Here is a 23,272-nt window from a genome sequence, read left to right on the forward strand (position 1 = left end):
TTTCTGTCTGCAATAGCCCTACTGTGTTGTAACAAGGTGTGGTATATGGGCAACTCTGGTAACGCTGCCCTCTCATTCATTGATCTGCTAACCGCTATGTTTTGCTCACGTGTCCTCTGATAATAATAGCTTTCTAGTACTAAACATTATTTGGATAATTGGTAAAAAAAAAAAAAGTTAAATATCTTAACCCTACTGTCAGACCTTCCAAAGGGTGCCGCGACTAAAAAAAGGTTGGGAAACACTGCTCTATTGAGAGTATGTGAGAACAGGGAACAACTCCACCTGGAGGATCAAGATGTAACTACACTTTTCCGGGAAATAACCTTGCATGCATGTCCCTTTAGATCCAGGATGTTTTGAATGTTTTGAATAAGACTTTAACACTGATCTCACTGTTTGTGTCTGGTCTCTACAGGTACCGAAGTTTAAAGCACTTTAACTATGATATCTGCCAAAGCTGCTTCTTTTCTGGCAGAGTGGCTAAAGGTCACAAGATGCAGTACCCTATGGTTGAATATTGCACACCGGTAGGTTTTTTGCTTTTTGCCTTCATAGCATTGCATTGGAAGTTTAGTATCTGGCAAAGTCAATGTGTTTTAAGATTAAAGTACAAGGTATGACTTTTTGTGTCCTTTTACTTCAGACGACATCAGGAGAGGACGTGAGAGACTTTGCCAAGGTGTTGAAGAATAAGTTCAGGACAAAGCGCTATTTTGCCAAGCATCCTCGCATGGGTTACCTTCCCGTCCAGACCATCCTTGAGGGAGACAACATGGAGACGTGAGACTCACTTCATTGTTACCATCAGCTACTGATTAATTAGACACGTGACAGCTGATAGGGCCACTTTTTTGTCTATTATTATTAAAAGCATAGTGCACATCACACTGCGACTCCAGATGCCATCAAGAGGGCAGAATTAATGTGTCCACCATATTTTAAACAATGGATAGTTGATCATAAGGGCAGGTTTTGACTGATTTAGGATCATACTGGCCTATTTTAGTATTGTTTATGTACTATTATAGAATTTTATATTTTCAGTTTATTTTAATTGTAACATTTGAATAATTTTATATGCTGTTATTAAAATAATTTTAATTCGTTTTTCATTTCTGTTCAGGTTTTCGTACTTCAATTTAAGCTTTTTTCAGTTAGTTGCTAAGATAACATTTATAATTTTTGTTTATTTTTAAAAGGTTCATCTAATATTTATATTTTACTTTATTTCAGCTTTATTTCAATGATTAAAAAATATTTTTTTATATTTTTTGTTTTCATTAATAATGACACTGACACACTTTTTAATGATATATTTACAGAAAGAACTATTATTAGTAAAACTATCAAAGTCCTGGAAATCAATACTTACGTTTTACTCCTAGTAATAGAAACATGGCTCATAGCAGGCTCATAGTTAAAAAGGGTTGTCTCATCCTGTTTAAATCCACTCAAAATTAAAAGAAAAAAGGAAAGAAATAATGAATTCACCTACATTTTGGCTGCTATAGCGCTTCAGCCAAAAATGCCATGAAATGCTAAATTCTTGGTGGAAAATTTAAACTGTTTCTTTAAATTTTGTATACTGACATGAAGAAAAAGCTGCATTTCATCTGACACACTCTAAATAAAACAATTTAACCTGGGCAAACAGTAGCAAACGAGACAAATAAAGATGACTCTGAACACTTGCTAACCTTAAATTGCAGCTGCAAGAGTTTTGTTTGGATTTTTTTTCTGCTTTACCGTGTGCATTGATCATTACTTGTGTTCACAGTAGGAGTGTGGAATTATTTTTCCCCCTGTAGAGGAGCAGCTGCAAATGTGTGCAGTGTGTCAAAGTAATCGTAAAGCTGTTCTAAATGCATACACACATTATTCTTACAGCATTAACTTTTTTTTTCTCACTTTTTCATTTCAATCCTAACACACAACCAGCAATGTTGAATTAACCTATTTCTCAAAAAACTGATTTTGCAGAGAGTTAATTGTCATGTTTGTGTTATTGGCCACTACAAAATGCTGTTAGGATTTAACTGTGTTGTCATATCAGTGGGTTTGTGTGTTTGGTGCTTCTTAACAATCATGTCATTATCATGCTTTCAATGCATCTACTTGTCCTGTCCATCATTACATCTTTTTTTGTCTTGCAGTCCTGTTACACTGATCAACTTCTGGCCTGTTGACCATCCGTGAGTACATCCACACACCAACACGCTGCTTACTGGATCATGTAATGCAAGCCGTGCCACTGAAGAACATTCAGGATTTTCACGTCACACTTACAATATGACCCGTAGTCCTAATTTGAAATTAAGTGCATTTGAACGTCCAAGTTTTATTGAAATTCAAATTTGAAAGTCTAATGGCAAAGTAAATCAGAATTGTTTCTACAATTCCTATTGGACGATGCTTCATCCACATAGATGGATATTAGTGCAGTGTCTATTCTTCTATTGGTCATCAAATTTAAGAAAATCATGTAGTGGTTTTATCACTCCAAAAAACAAAAAAGTCTTCTGCTTTTCTATAGGAAATTATACACAAGTCTACATGAAACACTCATCTTCCATTGTCAAAACTGTGAGATATTTTGGAATGTGTCCATCCCATGGCTTCCACCATTCATCTGCTATACTAACATGTTACTGTGGTGTAGGTACTCTTTTAAAAAGGGTTATCATTATGTTAAATCACTGGGTGTGAGCTACACTGTAACATACACTAGAGTTCAAAGGTTTGGCGTCAGTTAGGTTAGGTCAGGTTTTTTTCTTCTTTTTTTTTTCCAAATAAGAAATGAATACTTTATTTAGTGACAGAAAAGACATTCATAATGTTGCTAAATATTTTCATTTAAAAGAAATTTTGATCTTTAAAGGGGTCATATGATGCTGCTAAAAAGAACATTATTTTGTGTATTTGGTGTAATGAAATGTGTTTATGCGGTTTAAGGTTAAAAAAACACATTATTTTCCACATACTGTACATTATTGTTTCTCCTCTATGCCCCGCCTTTCTGAAACGCGTCGATTTTTACAAAGCTCATCGGTCTGAAAAGCGAGGTGTGCTGTGATTGGCCGAATACCTCAAGCGTGTGACGGAAATGTTACGCCCCTACCATACTGTGATGATGCCCTGTCAGGCCGGGGCGATGATTCAAAAACATGAAAACCCATTATAATCGAGGCATTCGTTGCATTATATATATATATATATATATAAAATGCTATTCCTTTATAATATAATATTGATATATTTAGTTCATCCGTGTTTTCTGACCTTTGCTCTTCTGTCACTGGTAGGCCATCATCTTCCCCCCAACTCTCCCATGACGACACCCACTCACGCATCGAGCATTACGCTAGCAGGTCGGTCTTTTTTAAGCATGGTTATTTTGGTGTTGCTGTGTAACTGTATATTTAAGAGGCCAGACTTGCATTGCATTAGGGCTGGGTAATGTGACTGTGTATACCGTGCAATGGTACAAATGTGTCATACAGTGGAAATGTTGCTGTACCATTTATACCATGATTTATATATTTTCAAGGGTTTGAAATGTGTATTTTAACCTGATAACAGAATGTTTGTTTAGTAACAAAAGAAAAAATGCATTTGCGTTAATGTTAAGCATGTAAGTTGGAACAGTGGTGCCTTACTGACGTGAGCGAATGCAAATGCATGAGCTGTTCATGAATGAATACAGAATGATATTGTGTTTTCACAGGCTAGCTGAAATGGAGAACCGAAATGGCTCGTATGTGAATGACAATGTATCGCCTAATGAAAGCATGTGAGCTTGCAACTCTTTTACACTCTACTGTACATAATATTATACCGTAAGTCAATCTAATAGTTTGTAGAACCTAAAACTGACCTACTTACACCTTGCGTACTTTTAACTGCTTGTGGTTGCCTAAAAACATCTCCTTTTGAACTTAAAAATGGTTAAATGTGTCTGTGAAAGTGCTTATCATAGGAAGAATTCCTCTAAAAATCATGTCATTTCAGATTAATTTCCATTTTATAATAAATAAAATAAATTTCTCATCTAAGCTCTTTCCACCCATACACAAAGCAGTGGAGATCAGTAATGAACCCATATAATTTTCCCAGTACACTCAGATTGAATTATTATAAAATGATTACGTGTAAATGCTCTTATGCTGCAGTTTTTTGTGGTATTAAAACAATAGGATTGTTTTTAGACCAGCTTACTGCTCACAAGTCAATTGAGCGGATGTATTTTTCAGTTATTAGGAGTTTAAGGCAGCAAATGATGGTTGAAATCTTGAACAATGGATGTGATGTAGTGAACTGGAAATGGAGTGCTGTTGTTGTTGTTGTTGTTATTGTAGGGATGATGAGCATCTGCTGATCCAGCACTACTGCCAGAGTCTGAATCAAGGCTCTCCTCTCAGTCAGCCGCAGAGCCCCGCTCAGATCCTCATCTCAATGGAGACTGAAGAGAAGGGAGAGCTTGAGAGAGTGCTCAACGATCTGGAGCAGGAAAACAGGTTTGATTGCATATCCATTTCCTTTACAATTCAAATGATTGTTTTTTTTTTTTTATGAAATAGGATGGGTGTACACTGGACTGTATTTCGTTAGCATATGTCTGGGATGACACACTACATTTTCAGAAATTCATAATAAAACCGCTCTCTCCACTTATATACTTGCACAGCAATTTTTGAAAATCATGTCATTTCAGATTAATTTCCATTTTATAATAAATAAATTTCCACCATACACAAAGCAGTGGAGATCAGTAATGAACCCATATAATTTTCCCAGTACACTCAGATTGAATTATTATAAAATGATTACGTGTAAATGCTCTTATGCTGCAGTTTTTTGTGGTATTAAAACAATAGGATTGTTTTTAGACCAGCTTACTGCTCACAAGTCAATTGAGCGGATGTATTTTTCAGTTATTAGGAGTTTAAGGCAGCAAATGATGGTTGAAATCTTGAACAATGGATGTGATGTAGTGAACTGGAAATGGAGTGCTGTTGTTGTTGTTGTTGTTATTGTAGGGATGATGAGCATCTGCTGATCCAGCACTACTGCCAGAGTCTGAATCAAGGCTCTCCTCTCAGTCAGCCGCAGAGCCCCGCTCAGATCCTCATCTCAATGGAGACTGAAGAGAAGGGAGAGCTTGAGAGAGTGCTCAACGATCTGGAGCAGGAAAACAGGTTTGATTGCATATCCATTTCCTTTACAATTCAAATGATTGTTTTTTTTTTTTTATGAAATAGGATGGGTGTACACTGGACTGTATTTCGTTAGCATATGTCTGGGATGACACACTACATTTTCAGAAATTCATAATAAAACCGCTCTCTCCACTTATATACTTGCACAGCAATTTTTGAAAATCACATGTTTTAAGTATCTTGCATTAAATTAGTGATTCTCAAAGTTGGTCACCAACTGTAAATGTTTTCAGGAAATGCTTAATGAAAATGGTCACACTTAATTATAAGGTCCAATTCTCACTATTAACAAACCATTAAATACGACTTTTGCCTAAACTCCTAATTTGCTGCTTATTAATAGTAAGGTAGTTGTTAAGATTAGGGATGTAGAATATGGTCATGCAGAATATGTGCTTTATAAGTACTAATAAACAGCCAGTATGTTAATAATAGGCATGCTAATAAGCAACTAGTTAATAGAAAAAATTGGTCCCTATATTAAAATGTTACCATGATAATAATAAAATGCAGCTAACCATAATTGAGCAGAGTAAATAAACAGGCTGATCAGCTTTCACAACAGAGATGAAAATGCCCCTATATCTTTTTTCTATATGAGCTCATCTGCATTTTATAATATTAATCGATTTAAGTATTTGATTGTGCTTTGAATAAGTGGTTCTCAAATTTGCTCAAAAGCATCTGACCAACCAAGAACTACCTAGCACACACAAATCTTCCCACGCTGCTGAGTCAAGTACGTGGTTTATGCATTTGAGTCTAATATTACACACAGTGAGCTATATTAAAATTGTGAGTAGATGAGAAAGCAGAAATAATCAAACAGATTTAATATTGTTTCAAATATGCATTTTCTAACCCTAAAACACATTAGCAATATTTAAAAATATATACAGTACCCTTCAAATGTTTGGGGTCGATAAGGTCTCTTATGCTGTTCAAGGCTGCATTTATTCAATTAAAAATACAATAAAAAGTAATATTGTGTACAAATTATTATAATTTAACTGTTTGCTATTTTAACATATTTTAAAATTTATTTTATTTCTGTGATGGCAATCGGAATTTTCAGCTGCCATTACTTTCATCATTATCCTTAAGAAATCATTCTAAAATGCTGATTTGCTTGCATTTATTATTATTATCAATGTTGAAAACGGTTGTGCTGCTTAATATTTTTGTGGAAACGGTGATGCTTTTTTTTTTTAGGATTCTTTGATGAATAGAATTTTTTTTTTTAAGTCTTTAATGTTACTTTTGTTCAATTTAATGCATCCAGATATTTGAACAATAGTGCATTTTGCTGCATGGTCTGCCAACCGTGCCATAGAAAACCAGCAGTCTATGCTAACAGCACATGCTTATTTATTTGTCAGACTCGCCCTTTTTCTGAAGTCGCTGTTTTCTAGGCTTCTTTCTGAAGTTGTCTTCCCTGTTGTGCAGGAAGTTGCAAGCAGAGTACGATCGTCTGAAGAAGGCACATGACCACAAGGGTCTGTCGCCGTTGCCCTCACCCCCACAGATGCTGCCCGTCTCACCCCAGAGTCCACGCGACGCTGAACTGATCGCTGAAGCTAAACTACTGCGACAGCACAAGGGACGTTTGGAAGCAAGAATGCAAATCCTGGAGGATCACAACAAACAGCTGGAATCACAGCTCAGACGCCTTAGACAGTTACTTGAGCAGGTGGGTGGCACATATCCTTAAGATTTGATCAATGTTTATACTCTCTGCCAGTGAAAAACAACTTTTGGAAGTGTTGTTGAAGGAACTCGAGCAGTTGTGTCAGCTCCTGCCTTAAGTCTGAACTTTGCTACAAGTAAATGTCTTCGGATTGCACACTGATCATTGACAAGGCGTATTTCAAATCATAGCTGTGGAATGTAACACTGTTCATGCGCTTCCTTTGATTGTTGACACAAGAAATGAAATGCCCAGAGCATTGGTATATTTTAATGTCAGCTTTTGGCTTTTAATGTTTGTCATATTTGTAGTTCTATAAATAATTAACTTTGTTGGGAAAGTCGATATTTTTCAGTATATTAATATATATTAAGTATATTTATAGTTGATATTTCTCTTGACTCATTGCAATGCATTCTGGCACTTCTTTATATATGATCTATGGAGGACACCTGTAATGTTTCCTTAAAATTCGGCCAAAATTAGGCGTTTAAGCAGCTCACGAGGTTTAAAATATGAGTTAGTTTTATCAGTTTACCGATTGTTAAAGGAAATATTTATGCTAAATTTAGATGCTGTCAGGATGAATATAGAAAGTGTTTTGTATAAGACCTAGGATTTGCATCTACATGTGCATTTTGTACAGTTGCAAGTTACAGGAATTTGTTAAAGAGTCTAAGATTTATTTTGACACAATCTTCCTGAAATGTTTCATCTGTTTAAAGATGTGATTTTTCTGCAACTGTGTGGATTGAAGGCGTTGTTTTAAAAATAAAATTGCTCATCAAAGATGTTTTCTTTCTTTTGCATTTGGAAATTGCAGTTTGTTTTTTTTCCATAGATGTTTAAACCAAAGACTTGGAACTATAGTATGGAATATTGTTGTTTTGTTTGAATGCAGACATCTTTGTTAATTGTCCTTGCAGGACACCTGTTGGCATTCACTGTTCTGTATAATAACTACTAATCAGAATTATTTCAGTTTAGTCCACAGCACTGTGCAAGCCAAAATGATATTGATTGTGTTAAAAGTATACAGCTATATTCACGGCAAATCATTTTTAGCATGACATACATGGACAGGATTTTAAATTAAATGTTTAAGTTAAATGTAAAATCTTTATGGACTCATTCATACCAAAATGTTGTACTCTAATCATTCAAGGGTTTGGTTTTGTTGTGTTGTTCAATCAGTTTATTTGATCAGACGTGGTTTGAATAGTTTTTTTTGTTTGTTAGAATTTGTTTTTTTTTGTTTCTTAAAGCATTGTTTAGTCTTGGTATGAAAAGATCTATAGTGCATAAATGTACACTTTTTTTTTTTTTTTTTTTTTTTCAGATGACAATTTTTTTCTGTCCTTATTGGCAATATACTTTATACTGAATATTTCAACGAAGGTTGAGTATTTTCCTGCCATACTTGCCACACAACAGGCATTGTGGATCCTGTCCTTATTAAAGCTGAGGAGGGATGCCAGATCTTTTAGGTGGCCAAAAGAACATTTTGAGTGACCTGTCATTCTTCCTCAAGCAACCCATTTCTCTCTGTAATTTGTTTTTGGAGTTTGTTTGATGTCAACTTCTTCAGCAGTCTCCTTCTGCTTGAATAGAGGGGAAATCAGATATTCTGTCTGCATCATGTCTTGATGAATGAAGCGTATGTCTCGATGCTTACTTCTAAAAAAACATTAGTCGACTGGGGGTCTCTGCCAAATGGATTTATATCAGATTTGTTCTTGAAGAATTGGCTTCATGTGTTCTCTGTGGACCCTTTGAACTAAAATCTCACTAGACTCCAGCTCCTTCCAGTGGCCGACTTGGCCGAAGCTAGAAGAACCAGACTCAATACACGCGGAGATAAATTAGCTCTCACTTTGTTCAGAGCCAATGGATTTTGGCTTCACATCATTGATGGGTTTTTTTGTTGTTGTTGTTTATAACCCTCAGCTTCAGTTTTCTTTACATTTACAATCAAGCCTTTACCTACCAGTGTATGTTCTTGTTTTAGTAGCATCAGTTACTTCACTTTTTATCTCTGTTATATGCTAATAAACATGTTCTTATGTTTAACATATGCGCATGTGTTTCGCTTGGCAAATATCTCAAGGAAGACCAATGAAATCACCAGAACCATCCCTCTTTATTCAAGAGGGCTGTTTGGCCTTATGTTATGAATTGTTAATGGTGGAAGTTTTAAACACTCATTAAAGCACACTTTAAATAGTTGTGCAGTGACAAACCAGTTTATCATTAAAGCAGATTGTACTGTAATTGTAATTATGTATCAATTATAAGATACATGAGTAAATAATATAGCCAAGAAGACTTTAAAAAAATAATAAATTGAATTGAAATACTTGTATTTATCAAGGATGCATTAAATTGATCAAAAATGTAGTATGGTCTTTCTGTTCATCAAACGTTCATCAAAGAATCCTGAAAAAAAAATATAAAACCTGTAAAATATATTAAAATGGGTATAGTTATTTTAAATTGTAATATTTCACAATATTATTGTTTTAACTGGATTTGTATGAAATAAATGCAGCCTTGGTGAACCTAAGAGACTTACAGTCCCAAACCTTTGAATGGTAAACTAATTAACAGTAATACTTGAAATAAATAATAAGTAAATATTATTATATTAATGGATTTATATGAAACAGACATTAAAGTTTATAATATATAATGTGTTAATATTATTGTAATAATATAATATAGGATATTAACAATATTCAGCCCTGAATGAATGACAGTGAATGTACAATTTACATGTTGGCTAAAGGGGTTTGTGACATCTGCGAATGTTTTTGAACACGTTAACTGTCTGGGTTATTTTATTTCTATATTTTAGCGGCATCAAGTCCACTATTTTGTGTTTATCCTTGTGTTATTGTTTTGTCTTAACTGTCTTGTTTCTGAAAAACTGAATGATGCAAAAACACAGCAACTCTAAGAGCCCTTGCTCTTGTTTTATACTGCAATTGTTAATGTTTTGAGAAAGTCCTTGGGGAAAAATTCAGTAACTCGTCAATAAATGTTTGGAGAGGGTTTAAAAACTAGGCAGTAAAAGAATGTGAAGTCTTAGATTGAAAATATATAACTGAATGTTTGCAAATGAATCTGGAAATACAGAAGTACAACCCAGTGCTGATGTTTGCGTCCAGTCCCCTGCCTAATCTATATGGTTCCTTTCTACCTATGTCGTAGCCACAGACTGAGTCCAAGGTGAATGGCACTGCCCTGTCCTCCCCCTCCACTGCCTCTCCGAGATCTGACACCAGCCTGGCCTCACTGCGTGTGGCCGCAAGCCAAACCACAGAGACGATGGGTAAATGTCCCTAACAACTTCAGTTTAACCAGTTTAAACCTAACTCATTAAACAGATTGAACTTGTTTTGAAATTTTAAGCAGGCTAAAGAATAATAATCGATGGCATATCAGCATATTGCATATTGATCCTTAGCAAGATAGTGAAATGTATGGAAGCCTGTTTTAGCCACAGAATAAAAATAAAAAAGTAATTGCGAATTTTTATCTCACAATTCTGAATTTTCTTGCAATTTTGAGTTTATATCTCGCAAAATTGCCGTTAACTCAATTGTGAGTTTGTAACTTGCAGTTACATGACAAAAAAAGCAGATTTGCAAGTAGGGCTGGGTATCGAGTTTGATACTTTTTAGGCACCGACCGAAATGCCTCGATACCATCGAGTATCGAAAAACGTCTCGTCGTTCGGTACCAAATTTCGATACCTAAGGGGTTAATCTCATCAGCGTCAGTGAGCAAATAAGCCTGCAGCACTAGCCGGTGTGTTCGACTAGAAGAGGTGCGGCGCAGATCGATCAGTGTTTGACATCCGCGAGAGTGATTCGAAAGCGCACGGAGCAGTCTGCTCTCTTTAGCTCTCGTGGTACTGTAATACACCGATCGGTCTGCACAGTCAGTCCGTGTCAAGTCGAACACACCTACTAGTTTACACCGGTTACACTCAGAGATGTGGCACACACGTGAGGCTGTAGTGCGAATGCGTTCCATCCCCCTTAGATGTAAGGCTACATTTACACTGGTGCGTTTATGTTTTTAAATAAAAACGATCCTCGTCATACTGGGGTTTCCACTGCGTTTCAAGCCGGCTTTCCACTATCTCCGACACCGGTATCGAAGTCAAGGTATCGGTATCGATATCAAACAATTTTGAACGATACCCAGCCCTATTTGCAAGACGTAAACTCAGAATTCTGAGAAACAAGTCAGAACTATGACATAAACAGAATTGCGAATTGTGAGATGTAAACCTGGAATCGCGAGAGAAAAAAGTCAGAATTTTATATCTCACAATTATGACTTATTTTTTTCCTCAGAAAAGTCCAGATTGTGAGACGAAAAAGCTGGAATTACCTTTTTTTTTTTTTTTATTCCGTGGCAGAAACAAGCTTCCATAGAAATATATATGTAGACAGTTGTGTAAACACAATATTTTTTTATTATTAATTCAAATAATAGGCAGCACATTGTCTTCCATTTTGGTGTATATTGAATTTAAGTAAAAGCTAGTCATTAATGCAATCTCTTCTATCTGCCCACGGTTAAAAATGTATTAATTCATTTCTTAATTTTTTACTAGTTAACTGACATGCATAGTAATTATTATGTTTAATAGCTGTACTTGTGAAGCTTTCATTGTATGACTTGGCTTGAAGCCCAGGCTGGTTTCAGCAAAAGATTTTCAGAATGGATAAAAAGAGGCTATGTTCTTATCTGTGCCAAACAAAAAGGAACACAGGGAGCTTTTATTCACGTATGGATACAAAAGAAGTGTTTTTGCCCTTAACTGCTAGCCAACATCTTATTTGTTGTCTTCATTTTGAAGAAAACATGGTCCAACAAGGTTCCAACAAAATTGGGTGTACTTCAGTATTTGAAGAGCAAACACCAATCAGTGCAGTTTGACATTTACGATTCAGGTCATCTATAATGCCTTCCTATAGTGTACTTACTGCTTTTATTGATTTATGCTTTTATTTCACCACACAGGCATGTATATATCTATGGAACTGGTATTTATAGTTTTACATGCAATTAGTGCTATTTTCCAGTTTTTCAGTGTTCTGCAGTGTGATGTGTTTACTAATGCATCTAATACCATTTCACACAACATTTTCTAATCCTTGTTTGATTAGTATACATGCCATTTTAATGATTCTTATGCTATATGGGTTATTTCTGCTCAAAAATGTATTCATCACACCACGAGCGTTTTAAACAAACTGCAAGCAAAAGGTGCAAAAAAATATGGGGGAAAAAAGCCAATTTCAGCACCTTAAAAATGTCATTTTTTTTACATCATTTTTTTCAAATCCTTTCTAATGTTATGTCAATGATCCAGTAGCTTAATTTGTTTCTTCTTACACATTATAACCTATAGTTATTGTTTTATCTGTGTAACTGTTAATTATTTTGTACAGTTATTGTGTTTGTGTAACTAAAACCAGAGCGTCATAGAATCATTCTTGCTGTGACAACTATGATTCTGATACACATTTAAAAATGTTATGTTTTGTTTTATAATGGGTTCCTTTGATTTATTGCATGAGCCTAACATAACACTTTGTCAAATTTTTTTTGTAGTTGTTTTCTTGTGACACACTAGTCTCAAAGAATTAGCTGTTGTAATTTGTAATTTTTATCAAAATTACCTCAGTTGGACCCATGAAATTGTGAAATGTATATGATTATGTGACAATGCATCTTACTTTTATATTTCCATAATTTTCTTGACAAAAAGACAAAAACTCAAGATAACCTTTGTCAAGATCACAAAACAAGATGGTTTACAAGTATGTATTTTTCCTTTCTTTTGGATATTTTACTTTGGCCAGTTCTGCTTTCGACGTATTGAGCTAAACATGACTGCTTCGATTCTTTTATTTCTTCTCATTTCACATGCATTTGGCATGTGTGTTATGATGTTGAATGAGATCTTTCATTTGTAACATTGACTATTTGAACTCTATGTACTTCCATTTCAAGCACACTGGTTGTTTCTGGATTTCAGTTGTTAGAATGACGATAGAAGTTATAGATAAATGAATGAAGTTTTGAATGGAAACTATTTTACTAGTGCTCTCAGACTATTGGACCGTATTATACTGTATATGAGAGTCCTCAACATCACCTTCAGTATTATCCTCAATACTGTCAATAATAAAAAATAGTCAATAATACAGGCAGCAAACACCATCTCTGTTTAAATATGAAATGTCTCGGGCGGCAGGACAACATCCAGGGTTTTTAAGGCCAGTTCTCAGTTGTAATTGGTTCACTGCTGTGTTTCAGGTGATGATGAGCTGTCCAGTCCCTCCCAGGATGCAAGCACTGGATTAGAGGACGTCATTGAGCAGCTCAACAATTCCTTCCCTCACAGCCAAGGTGAGAGTCCAGCTACACTGTCTGCTACAAACACTTCCTTTAATCCAGCAAACTGATGCAGAGAGTCTCAAATTGGCCAAAAAGTATGCACTTTTTTTTTTGCATTCTCATTTGCTCCAATACTTGATAAAAAAAAAAAAAACTTTGTTAATGCCTGGAAACTGGTCATCACAGTCTATGATTGCATTGCATGTATTGCAGTAGTTTAAGGTGCCAGTGCAAATTGACAGTTATTTTAAGATATAGTACTATTTTTTTTATAGGATTCCTTTTTAAGCAATATGGAGAAAAATATTAATTTGCAATGAACACCACCTGTAAATTTCTCTGACCCACTGCTTTTCTACTCTTTGCATGATTAAATTGCTATGTGACACTTTGTTTCTACGTCCTGCTATAAACGGATGACGGGGGACTATTTTAGTATAATAACATATTTAAAAAAATGACTTTTAAATGACAGAATGAGTCTTCAACTGTAAAGAAATTCTTAACATTGATGTACATTCTTCTTAAGCTGTTTCTCTTTTTAACAGTGACTCTTAACAGGATATGTATTGTGAGAAGCACAGAATTGCAAATGCATAACAATCCAAAAAAAACGTATGTTTATGTAATTAAAGCATTAAACACCATCTTGTTGCATCCATTGTGCTTGCGGTACAAATCCTGTTTAGATTCAGTCTATAACTGCCTATCCCTATTCCAACTTTACTGATTTTTCTTATTTTCCTCTGTGTCTAAGGAGGTGGACGGCTAAACCCATGAGAGGTTAGTATCGTTACTAACCCTTTACTCTTTTCACTCTTTTCCAGCCTTACTTATCCACTTTACACTATGGTTTGAAGACGTTTCTTAAGTTCACCAAAGCTGCTTTTATTTAGTCAAAAATACAGTATAAAAAAGTAACATTGTAAATGATTATTACTGTTTAAAGTAACTCTCTTTTTCTATTTGAATATATTTTAAATAAACACATTAATTCCTGTGATGGCAAAGCTAAATTTTCAGTGTCACATGATCCTTCAGAAAGCATTCTGCATTTGCTGCTCAAGAAACATTTTGATAAACAGTTGTGCTAATTTTTGTGAAACAACTGTGATGTATTTTTGATGAATATATCCAGGTTTTTTGATGAATACAAAGCATTTATTGATTTTGTAGCATTATAAATAGTCTTCTGTTACTTCGAATCAATTTCATCAAAAAAAAAAAAATGGACTCATAAGGACTTGCAGACACAAACGCACTCTGTTGCTCTATAGAGATGTATGTGTAGCAGCGCTGCTTCGTGCATATAGTGTTAGATTGCGTTTTCAGACACTGACGTCAGATTTTGTTTTTGGTCTCCCGCAGGTCCTAATGTGGGAAGTCTTTTCCACATGGTTGATAACATTGGACATGCCATGGAGTCGTTGGTTAATGTAATAACTGAGGAGCGGGATTTAGACTGAAGATGTCGTCTCCTAGTTGCATGCTTTTTGTAGTGTCAGCAACTGGACAGGATATGTTTACAATGGGAATATAAATAAAAATCTATTTTTCTGAAGGATCGCGGTTCCACATTGTAGATTTGATCTTTAGTAGTTTCTTACAGCCAGTCTAGAATTGTTTATTAATTAAAAAAAAGGTTTTTAAACTTCTATGCAATTGTACAAAAATAGAACGACAGGTGTGTGATAACATGCAACATTGCGTGCCATGTCTTTGTACGGAGTGGAGCGCATTTTAAAAAAGTGTTTTATCTAAATGGGTGACTGAGTATACGCAAGGGTGCTTTATCAACTAATTTTGTTTGTAACAAAATAACAAATGCATATTAAAAGGCAAGCCCGTTATACTTGTGCGTGTGTTTGCGTGTGCGAAAGAGTGTGTTTGAAACATGTCTGTAAGTTTTTCTGTACAGTATGTGACCTGTCCCGTTCAACTACTGCTGACATCATGCAAAGAAAAGACATTTGTCATGATTTATTATTATTATTATTAAAGGCATACTGATTAAGGTTAAATACTGTCTACCTCACAGATATTCACTTTCTTCATGCTCTGTCCGTGCTTATTAATGGAGCAATAAGAAGCATGATCATGGTATTTGTATATTATTGACAACTCTCATGTTGGAGATATATATATTTTTTGAAAGCTTGTTTCCACCACGGAATAAAAAAATGACTTTTTGTCTGAATTCTGACTTTTTTTTTCTCAGAATTGTGACAAACTCACAATTGCAATTGAGTTGTGAGATTAAAGGCACAATATGTAATTTTCACCGCTAGGGGCGCGTATTCAAAACAAACAAAGAGGCAAAGGCGTAGTTTGATGACGCCGTGACGGAGTGTGGAATCATGGGAGTTGTCGTCTTCATCCCCACAGCCGATGTAATCCGATGGGACTCAGGGGCAGAAATCATGTTCATGGATGAGCTAATGATTTATTAACGTAGTAGAATGAAGCAGGGTGAGGCTGAAATCCGTCGAAGCGAAACGAGGCCTCTGAATGAACGTGACGCACGGCTCGAAAGCAGCGGAGCTTTTATTATGCCAAAGTCGACCGCTTCCACTCCTTCCGGTCGTGTGTATGTGGGGGGAAAAAAGCAGCGCTGTTTTATCATACTAGATACATTTGAAAGTTCTGTTATTATGCTACTCTGTGCGGTCTTCACCGGTCTAATAAATATTAAAGCGTCTTTGGTGTTTCCATGTTTTCTACAAAACAAAACCGGAAATCGAGGGGTTATGACGTCATTGGCAGGCGACACAATGACACGACACGGTCCGTGTCACTAGTTAAAATTGCTTATTTCTCTGGTTTTAAACATTATTTGAAACATTTGGGATAATGTAAGTACACAAGTCAGCAGAATATAACTGTTCTAGTGGTTTTTGGATATTTTAATTAAAAAAATCTTACATATTGTGCCTTTAAAAGTTGCAATTACCATTTTTATTACATGGTGGGAAGAAAAATTAAATAGAATTGTGAGATGTAAACACTGAATTGCTAAGAAAAAAAGTCTGAACTGAGTTCAAATCTCACATTTCTGACTTTTTTCTCAGAATTGTGAGGAAAAAAGTCTAAATTGTGAGATGGAAGTGTTGTAAATGGGCTTCCGTTCCTTACAGAATGAGAATTGATCTAGTGCTTCAATCATATGGTGTTAGTTGTATTTCCATTTCCAAGTAACAAATTAAGAGAAAAGTACATCCAGTCCACTTTACAGAAATGTTACAGAATTGGGGTTAAGTGTTGTTAAAAACTAAGCAGTAAGAATATTTGACAATTCTAATGAGTGAGCTCTAATAAGCATAAATGAAAGGTAGCACATACTCAGTGTTATAATAATATAATGCCTGCTTGAAAATTTTCATCTGGGGTTATTTATTGTCATTGACATCTATACATGCTAGCAAACAATAGCACTGAAAATCCATTTTTTACAGAAATGTGCAAATTTACAGAAATACACTTGAGATGATGAAATAAGAAAAATGATTCCGCTTTGCATTGTTCTTTAACATATCCGAGTTTGTTTCTGTGTGATTGAGATGTTTGTCATTTTATTAGACCTTTATGCTTTGTCTGAACACATATATAGAAATAAATGATCATAATGTATATGTATGCACAACCGTTATAACTACAAAACAGTTTTGCACCTTGGAGATGAGCATGTCCAGAGTACTGCATATTTATTTCTGAGATGAGCTATTTGATGCTAACTCTTGTTCTGGAATCATACATTTTATTTGTAATTGCAAAAGGACTATTTTACCAGACAATGAAATGTAATTGTGGTTTTCTTAACTTGCTGCTGCATTAGTTGATAAAAATGGAAATACATTTTTGCCACCGTTTGTCTGTTTTATTATGGATTCACTGTGCCACAGTGTAGGTAAATGATTGCATTATTATCTGACATACTCTGCAATATTTCAACTGAAAATGTGTTGGTGAAATTAAATTTTAGATATTAAAAAGAATGTCAAGCTACCATGTGGCTTTAAAACCAACCTGGTGGCTTAGTGTATATATGTGAAATAATAAATGAATTGAAGCAGCTAATTAATATCCTCAAAAGCACTTGATGATTTGATCAGGGTTGGTTCTGAGCTCTGCAGGTAAGTGTATCTCCAGGAACAGCATTAGACATCCATGATTTAACATCTGTCAGGAATGTAGATGCACTGTAGATCAGCAAACCTCAGGTTATCAGGTGAACAGGTGACGTGTGTGGACCAATGGTATGCCATTACAAAAGTGAAACTAAGCAGAAACGGAGAAAACCAAACAACAGATGATCAGATTTTCTTAGTAAGATCTCGGTAAGAGCTGCATTTTGGATTACATGAATGCTTCACACTTCTGTAATTGAATGGTGAGGTAAGTTACACAGGGACCATTTAGGGCAGTGCTGGACCTGTTTATTTCCCAACCACAGTAGGGTTTCCCTGTTTTTCCCCTGGTGGTCATGAATTTTACTTTCCAAGAAGAAATGTCTATATATAAACGCAACAGGAATGAGTGATAAAAAGAAAGATAAATAATGTTTTAATAAAAGATAGTGTTTGTCATTCTACATGTAAATTTTAAATTAAATCAATGTCGACATTTGACAAATAAAACAAAAATATTACAAAATTAAATATTGTTTTAATTATCTGTATTTTTTATTATTTTGACTTTCATCCCATATATCACGTTTTAGATGTGTTTTTTTTTTTTTTTAATAACCCCATCTCAAAGAGGAAGCTGTTGAGTCATATTGCTCCTGGTTCCCCTTGAGCACATGACGAACAGACACTGAAGTTTAAAAGCTCCCAGCCGCTGCTTGGCCCATCAGTGATGTTGTCAGTCATGTTTGTGAAGCTCAGAGTGTTGGCTCTCATATTCTTCGTGACAAAGGATGTTTACCCCACCTACGCTGGTCAGTATTGCTTGCTTATTTATGATTATGATTGTTGATTTAGGTAACCATTTAAAATTAAGTATGGCATATATTTATTCTATGTTTAGTTTATATTAATAGACTAAATTCTATGTTTTATTTCGGTTTGCTTTTATTCTATTCATTTAAAAGCATTCTTAAGAATGACTAATTTTGACCTTTACAAAATATTTTATTATAATAAAGTGTATTTTAATAATTTCTCAATAATCATTATATGCAGTATCAAAGGGTCCTAAAAGTCTGTGTGTGTGTGACATACCTACATATATGACAAATGATTCTTTCCAAGCAAAACATACAATTCATAGGTTTTAAATGATAAACCACAGATAAGCTGTTAAGAAGTGGCTGTCTGGTTGTCAAAGGTTAGTGGAACATTACCATATGATGCACCTGTGGTTCCTCTGCTATAGGACACCTGTGTGAAATTCAGAGGAACTGACTTCACACATCTACTAAACACCAACCTGACATCAACTGATTAAAAGTAACTTTTACAGTTAATTTTGTGAATAGCATAATTTGTTTGCGCATGTCACTTCTTCAGAAATGTTATTTAGTGCAGCTGCTTTCAAACTGGGTCACGACCCATTGGTGGGTAGCAGACAGGAAATGCATATGCAGCACAAAGTGTACATTTGTTTCAAAAGATATATGTATTTGCATATTCACACTATCCAAGATGTAGATGAGTTTGTCTCTTGATCAGAACAACTCTGGAGATATTAAAGCAATAAGCTTCACGGGGCTTATTGCTTTTATAAAACGATTATTCCATATGCGTTGTAAGGTTTCACAGAATAAAACAGAGCAAATAAAATGTAATGATACAAATAAAAACAGTATTCTTCTACCAAATAATGTAGTTCCTCAGAAACAGTTGTGGTTTCAACAAAGTGGTTGCCGAGCAACACAGAAGTAAACAAAGGTGTATGTTTGTAGAGTAATTTACAACAGCTTTGAACGCGGTTCAACCAATCAGAATCAAGAACCGGAACGATCCGTTTTATAATTAGCATTACATCACTTGCTCAACAATGGATGCTCTGCAGTGAATGGGTGCCGTCAGAATGAGAGTCCAAACAGCTGATAAAAACATCACGATAATCCAAGCAAGTGAAGAGCTGCATGTTTGTAGGAAACAAATCCATAATTATAGCTTTTAAAACATGATTTCAGCTGAAATATGAGTCCATAATCCATAATAACACTTCTTCTAGTGAAACAGTCCATCCTCTGTTCTCCTCTCACATCAAAATCCACCAGCATTTTTGTTTAGAACTGTTTTGGTCTGTATTTGTGCACATTTCTCTCCTGATTCAGACAAGATGACTTTTTCTCTGGAAACAGCAATATTACAGCACCAGTCTGAAGTTTAAAACATCTTGATGGATTTGATTCTTATAAACATGCAGCTTTTCAATTCACAAGATGTTAATTGATGGACTGGAGTTGTGTGGATTGCTTTTGGATTACCGTGATGTTTTTTTATCAGCTGTTTTGACTCTCATAATACTTTATATACTTTATAATTCTTAATCCCAATACTTTATGGAGCCACTTCATCAGATGATAAAAGCTGTATAATGTATTACTGACAGTGTCATATTGTTTTACTTTAGAAACAAAACTGGCTGCACCCCAAAACGTGAAGGTGACCTCCATCAATATGGCTACAGTTGTCGAATGGACTTCGCCACACAATCCCATGAGTAACGTGACATACACAGCAAGATATATGTGAGTACACTCAAAATACATCTGAAATAATCCAATATGGAAGAAAAAAAATGAAACCGCATGCAATTATGAAATATACCTATCACAATGTGTTTGATCAGCTATAAAAAAAATGCACTGAACTATTGTTCTGCTGGAATCTGATACTTCTGAGTTTTTGCAGAAGTTGAAAAGAATCGGCCTATTGTGTGAACAAAATAGTTGCCTTATGTACTTACATAAAGAGTGTGTCCTGTTGTGTTTGTCATTGTGTCCTTGTAGCCTGAGAAAAACAAATGCTTCCATCTGTGTGAACACCAAACAGCTGAAATGTGATGTAGGAAAGCTGCCATCTGTATTTGGGTGCTACATTTTTCAAGTGCGGGCAGAGGATCAGGGGCTGTTCTCTGAGTGGGTTAATGCAAATGAATTTTTACCAAATAAGCACAGTAAGTGTGAATCAGCTCTTAGTTTGCACTATAGGCTCTGTTGTGTTGTTAAGGCAATGTAATATTCATAAATAATAATTATATGAACTACTTTGCTCCAATGTAGCGATCATAGGACCCCCTACTGTGCATCTTGTCATCCAAAATAATACCTTGGATGTGCACGTCCAAGCTCCAGTGCTGAAAGTGGGCAAACTAGCAGTCCTTTTTTCACAAGTGTCCTACATCATCAGATATTGGACCGAAGGCTTTGAAGAGGAGGTATAAAATGCTTCACAACTTCAGTTACATTTTTCAGAAGCTTTGTTATGCACATCTGTTTATGTGCAAGTTAAGATATGTGATTATGCTTAGCCTATGTGTCCTCATTTCAGCAGAGTGATAAACTAAAATTAGAACCATTAAAAAATTAATAAAGTTATTTAAAAAAAATACAGTTAAAATGACAGTAAAATTGCAAAAACCTTACAATTGAAAATTGAAAATATAAAGAAATTAAAGTTATTTTTTGTCACCATTTAGTGAATGGCTTATGCTGGATTGATAAATAGACAATTTTAAGTATTTATTTATTTTTATTAAGAGCTGCCCTACTGGAGAGAGAGAGAGAGAGAAAAGAATCATTACATATGAATGGGGGAAACGATATTTGCAGGTTTTATTCACAAATTCAAAGTTGAGTGCATAAACTTGAGAATAAATTAAAGTATATACCTGGTTGTGAAGTAGGTATATTTGATCTACTATAAAATGTCAAAAAGATCTGGCGTGGAACCACAAACAAATAAATAAATATTTCATACTTATCTTCAAAATAATCATAAGATGACCTTTGTCCCTGTAGGCAACAGAGAAGAAGGTTACTGGAGCCAGTGAAGATGTTAAACTGAGTATTAAAGGACTGCAATCCTGGAGCAGATATTGTGCTCAGGCAATGGTGGTTCCCAAAGGCTACACAAATGGCAAACAGTTCAGTGCTGCCGTGTGTGTGACCAACACACCTGGTAAGTGTGTCTTTACCATAGACTGTATACCTGTGACTCAAAGTATTTCAAAAGAATAAATCAACTCAGGAATTATCATATCTATTCAACAAGGTAGTATAGGTAATTATAGGTAATATTGTGATTTCAAATGATTTCTGTCAACAAATCATGCTGTCAGTAAAATGTACATTGGACCAAATTGATCAAATATGCATTCATTCGAGACAGCAGAGTTAAAGAATACAGATCTCATTAGAGTCTTTTGTTAAACTGATAAGCAACATATCAACATATTTTTTTTTATCAACAAAGTGACTCAAAAGTATTGTTTTTAAAGAAGCTTCAAGGTGACTTCCAGGTGCCAATCTTCCTCTCGGTGTGTGTGTTTGTATTAGTGCTCATCAGCTGTGTGATTGCTGCTGCCATCCTTCTTCCTCTGGCAATCCTGGCTGCCTGGCTGATCTATAAAGTGTACAGATTCCTGTACCCTAAAACCAAACTACCAGAACTTCTCAAGGTATGTGTCTCATGTGGTTCCACTCCACATTATATCTGTAATATACACACATTTTCTTTTTCTGACCATACAAATGTACTATTTATATAGAATGTTATTTTAGTATTATTAAATGGGATTTATTTTTATTTTGAATTAGCTTTTATTTTTATATTTTCAATTTTTATTGTTTGTTTTCGTAATTTTTATGTGCTTTTGTCATTTTTTTTATTAATGCTTTTTTTAAAATATATATATATACATTTCTGTTTAGATTTTATTTTATTTTATTTCAGTTTTACTAATTTAAGTACTTCAATTTAAACATAAATAAAGTTTATTAGAGTACATTTTACAAGAAAATAATTTGAGATACAAGAATATATCTTTTACTTCAAAATTGCACATTTAATTCAGTGTATTAGTTGCTGTTCCTTTGTAATTATTTGTGAAATGTACTAGTCATTTCTGAGTGAAAGTTGTTTCTACACTGTAAAAAAAAATTCAAAGTTGTAAAAAAAACAGATTATTGGAGTGCATTTTAAAAGAAAATGCCATTTCAGGTTTTCTACTTCAAAATTTCACTTTTAATTCAAAGAATTCCTTGACGTTTCTTTGTAATTGTTTGTGAAATGTACTAGCTGAAAGCTGAAATAAAATTTTCAACTTTTGTACCTTCTTTATGTATTTAAAATAAAATTCAATTTTATTTCAGCTTTATTTCAATTGCTGAAAACAATTTTTTTTATATAGTTTTAGTGAACAAAAACATTGTGTATAAACCATATATTTATCATATATTTCTTTCTAGAATTTATTTGTACCAACATTTTGGAATGCTGAGGCGACCCAACATTCTGCACACCAGAAAGAACAGCATGATAAGATCAGTGCCATATCTGAGGACCATCTATATGAAGAGCTCAGCGAGAAAGCCAAGATCTCAGAGGACAAGGACTCTGGGTTGACATCTGTTCTCGCCCCAATTCAAGAGGTGGAAGAGGACTACAAACTCCTGATGCACATGAAACCTGCACCTGCTTTTTACCCTAACCATCTCTATCCGTTATGCTTAAAAAACTCGCTCTTCACTCATTTAAACCAACCCTGCTTCACTAGCACCCAGCCTTGTTACTACAACATAGCAGGCACAAGCCCTGAGCTGAACCACACTGACTGTGTTTGCTGAAGTCCCCAACAAGCTGAGATTATCTTATTTTCTGAAGTAAATATACAAAATAATTGTATATGACTATGCAGTGGTGCAATGCATGGCTGTCTGTTGAATGTATATAATTTCTCACATTGTTTTCTCATGCTAATAATTGAATGCACT

The 23,272-nt window shown here is 34.8% G+C and overlaps 2 protein-coding genes across 2 annotated transcripts in view; both read left to right on the top strand.

Annotated features, from left to right (window-relative positions):
- Positions 1–15,507, top strand: part of LOC107692624 (dystrophin-like) — a 101,683-nt gene extending 86,176 nt beyond the window's left edge. The window contains exons 65-74 of the mRNA XM_016491777.1: positions 419–530; positions 647–783; positions 2,157–2,195; positions 3,306–3,371; positions 3,728–3,793; positions 4,359–4,517; positions 6,666–6,909; positions 10,117–10,237; positions 13,246–13,338; positions 14,695–15,507. Of these exons, the coding sequence (XP_016347263.1) occupies positions 419–530; positions 647–783; positions 2,157–2,195; positions 3,306–3,371; positions 3,728–3,793; positions 4,359–4,517; positions 6,666–6,909; positions 10,117–10,237; positions 13,246–13,338; positions 14,695–14,792 (1,135 nt within the window). The 3' untranslated portion in view covers positions 14,793–15,507. The remainder of the gene's footprint in view (positions 1–418; positions 531–646; positions 784–2,156; positions 2,196–3,305; positions 3,372–3,727; positions 3,794–4,358; positions 4,518–6,665; positions 6,910–10,116; positions 10,238–13,245; positions 13,339–14,694) is intronic.
- A 2,659-nt stretch (positions 15,508–18,166) lies between these two features.
- LOC107692625 (interleukin-10 receptor subunit beta-like) lies at positions 18,167–23,249 on the top strand. Its single transcript, XM_016491778.1, has 7 exons — positions 18,167–18,262; positions 19,909–20,026; positions 20,288–20,454; positions 20,561–20,715; positions 21,299–21,458; positions 21,836–21,957; positions 22,748–23,249. The coding sequence occupies exons 1-7, from the start codon at positions 18,181–18,183 to the stop codon at positions 23,123–23,125; spliced, it is 1,182 nt and encodes a 393-aa protein (XP_016347264.1). The 5' UTR covers positions 18,167–18,180; the 3' UTR covers positions 23,126–23,249.
- The last annotated feature ends 23 nt before the right edge of the window (positions 23,250–23,272 follow it).

Source organism: Sinocyclocheilus anshuiensis, unplaced genomic scaffold (genome assembly GCF_001515605.1).
Source record: "Sinocyclocheilus anshuiensis isolate Anshui unplaced genomic scaffold, SAMN03320099.WGS_v1.1 scaffold50, whole genome shotgun sequence".
In the NCBI taxonomy this organism is placed as follows: domain Eukaryota; kingdom Metazoa; phylum Chordata; class Actinopteri; order Cypriniformes; family Cyprinidae; genus Sinocyclocheilus; species Sinocyclocheilus anshuiensis.

Coding starts and splice junctions, on each gene's coding strand:
- LOC107692625 (XM_016491778.1), top strand. CDS start 18,181: ATGTTGTCAGTCATGTTTGTGAAGCTCAGAGTGTTGGCTCTCATATTC. Junction 21,459..21,835: donor GTGTGTGACCAACACACCTG/GTAAGTGTGTCT, acceptor TGTTTGTATTAG/TGCTCATCAGCTGTGTGATT. Junction 21,958..22,747: donor AACTACCAGAACTTCTCAAG/GTATGTGTCTCA, acceptor ATTTCTTTCTAG/AATTTATTTGTACCAACATT.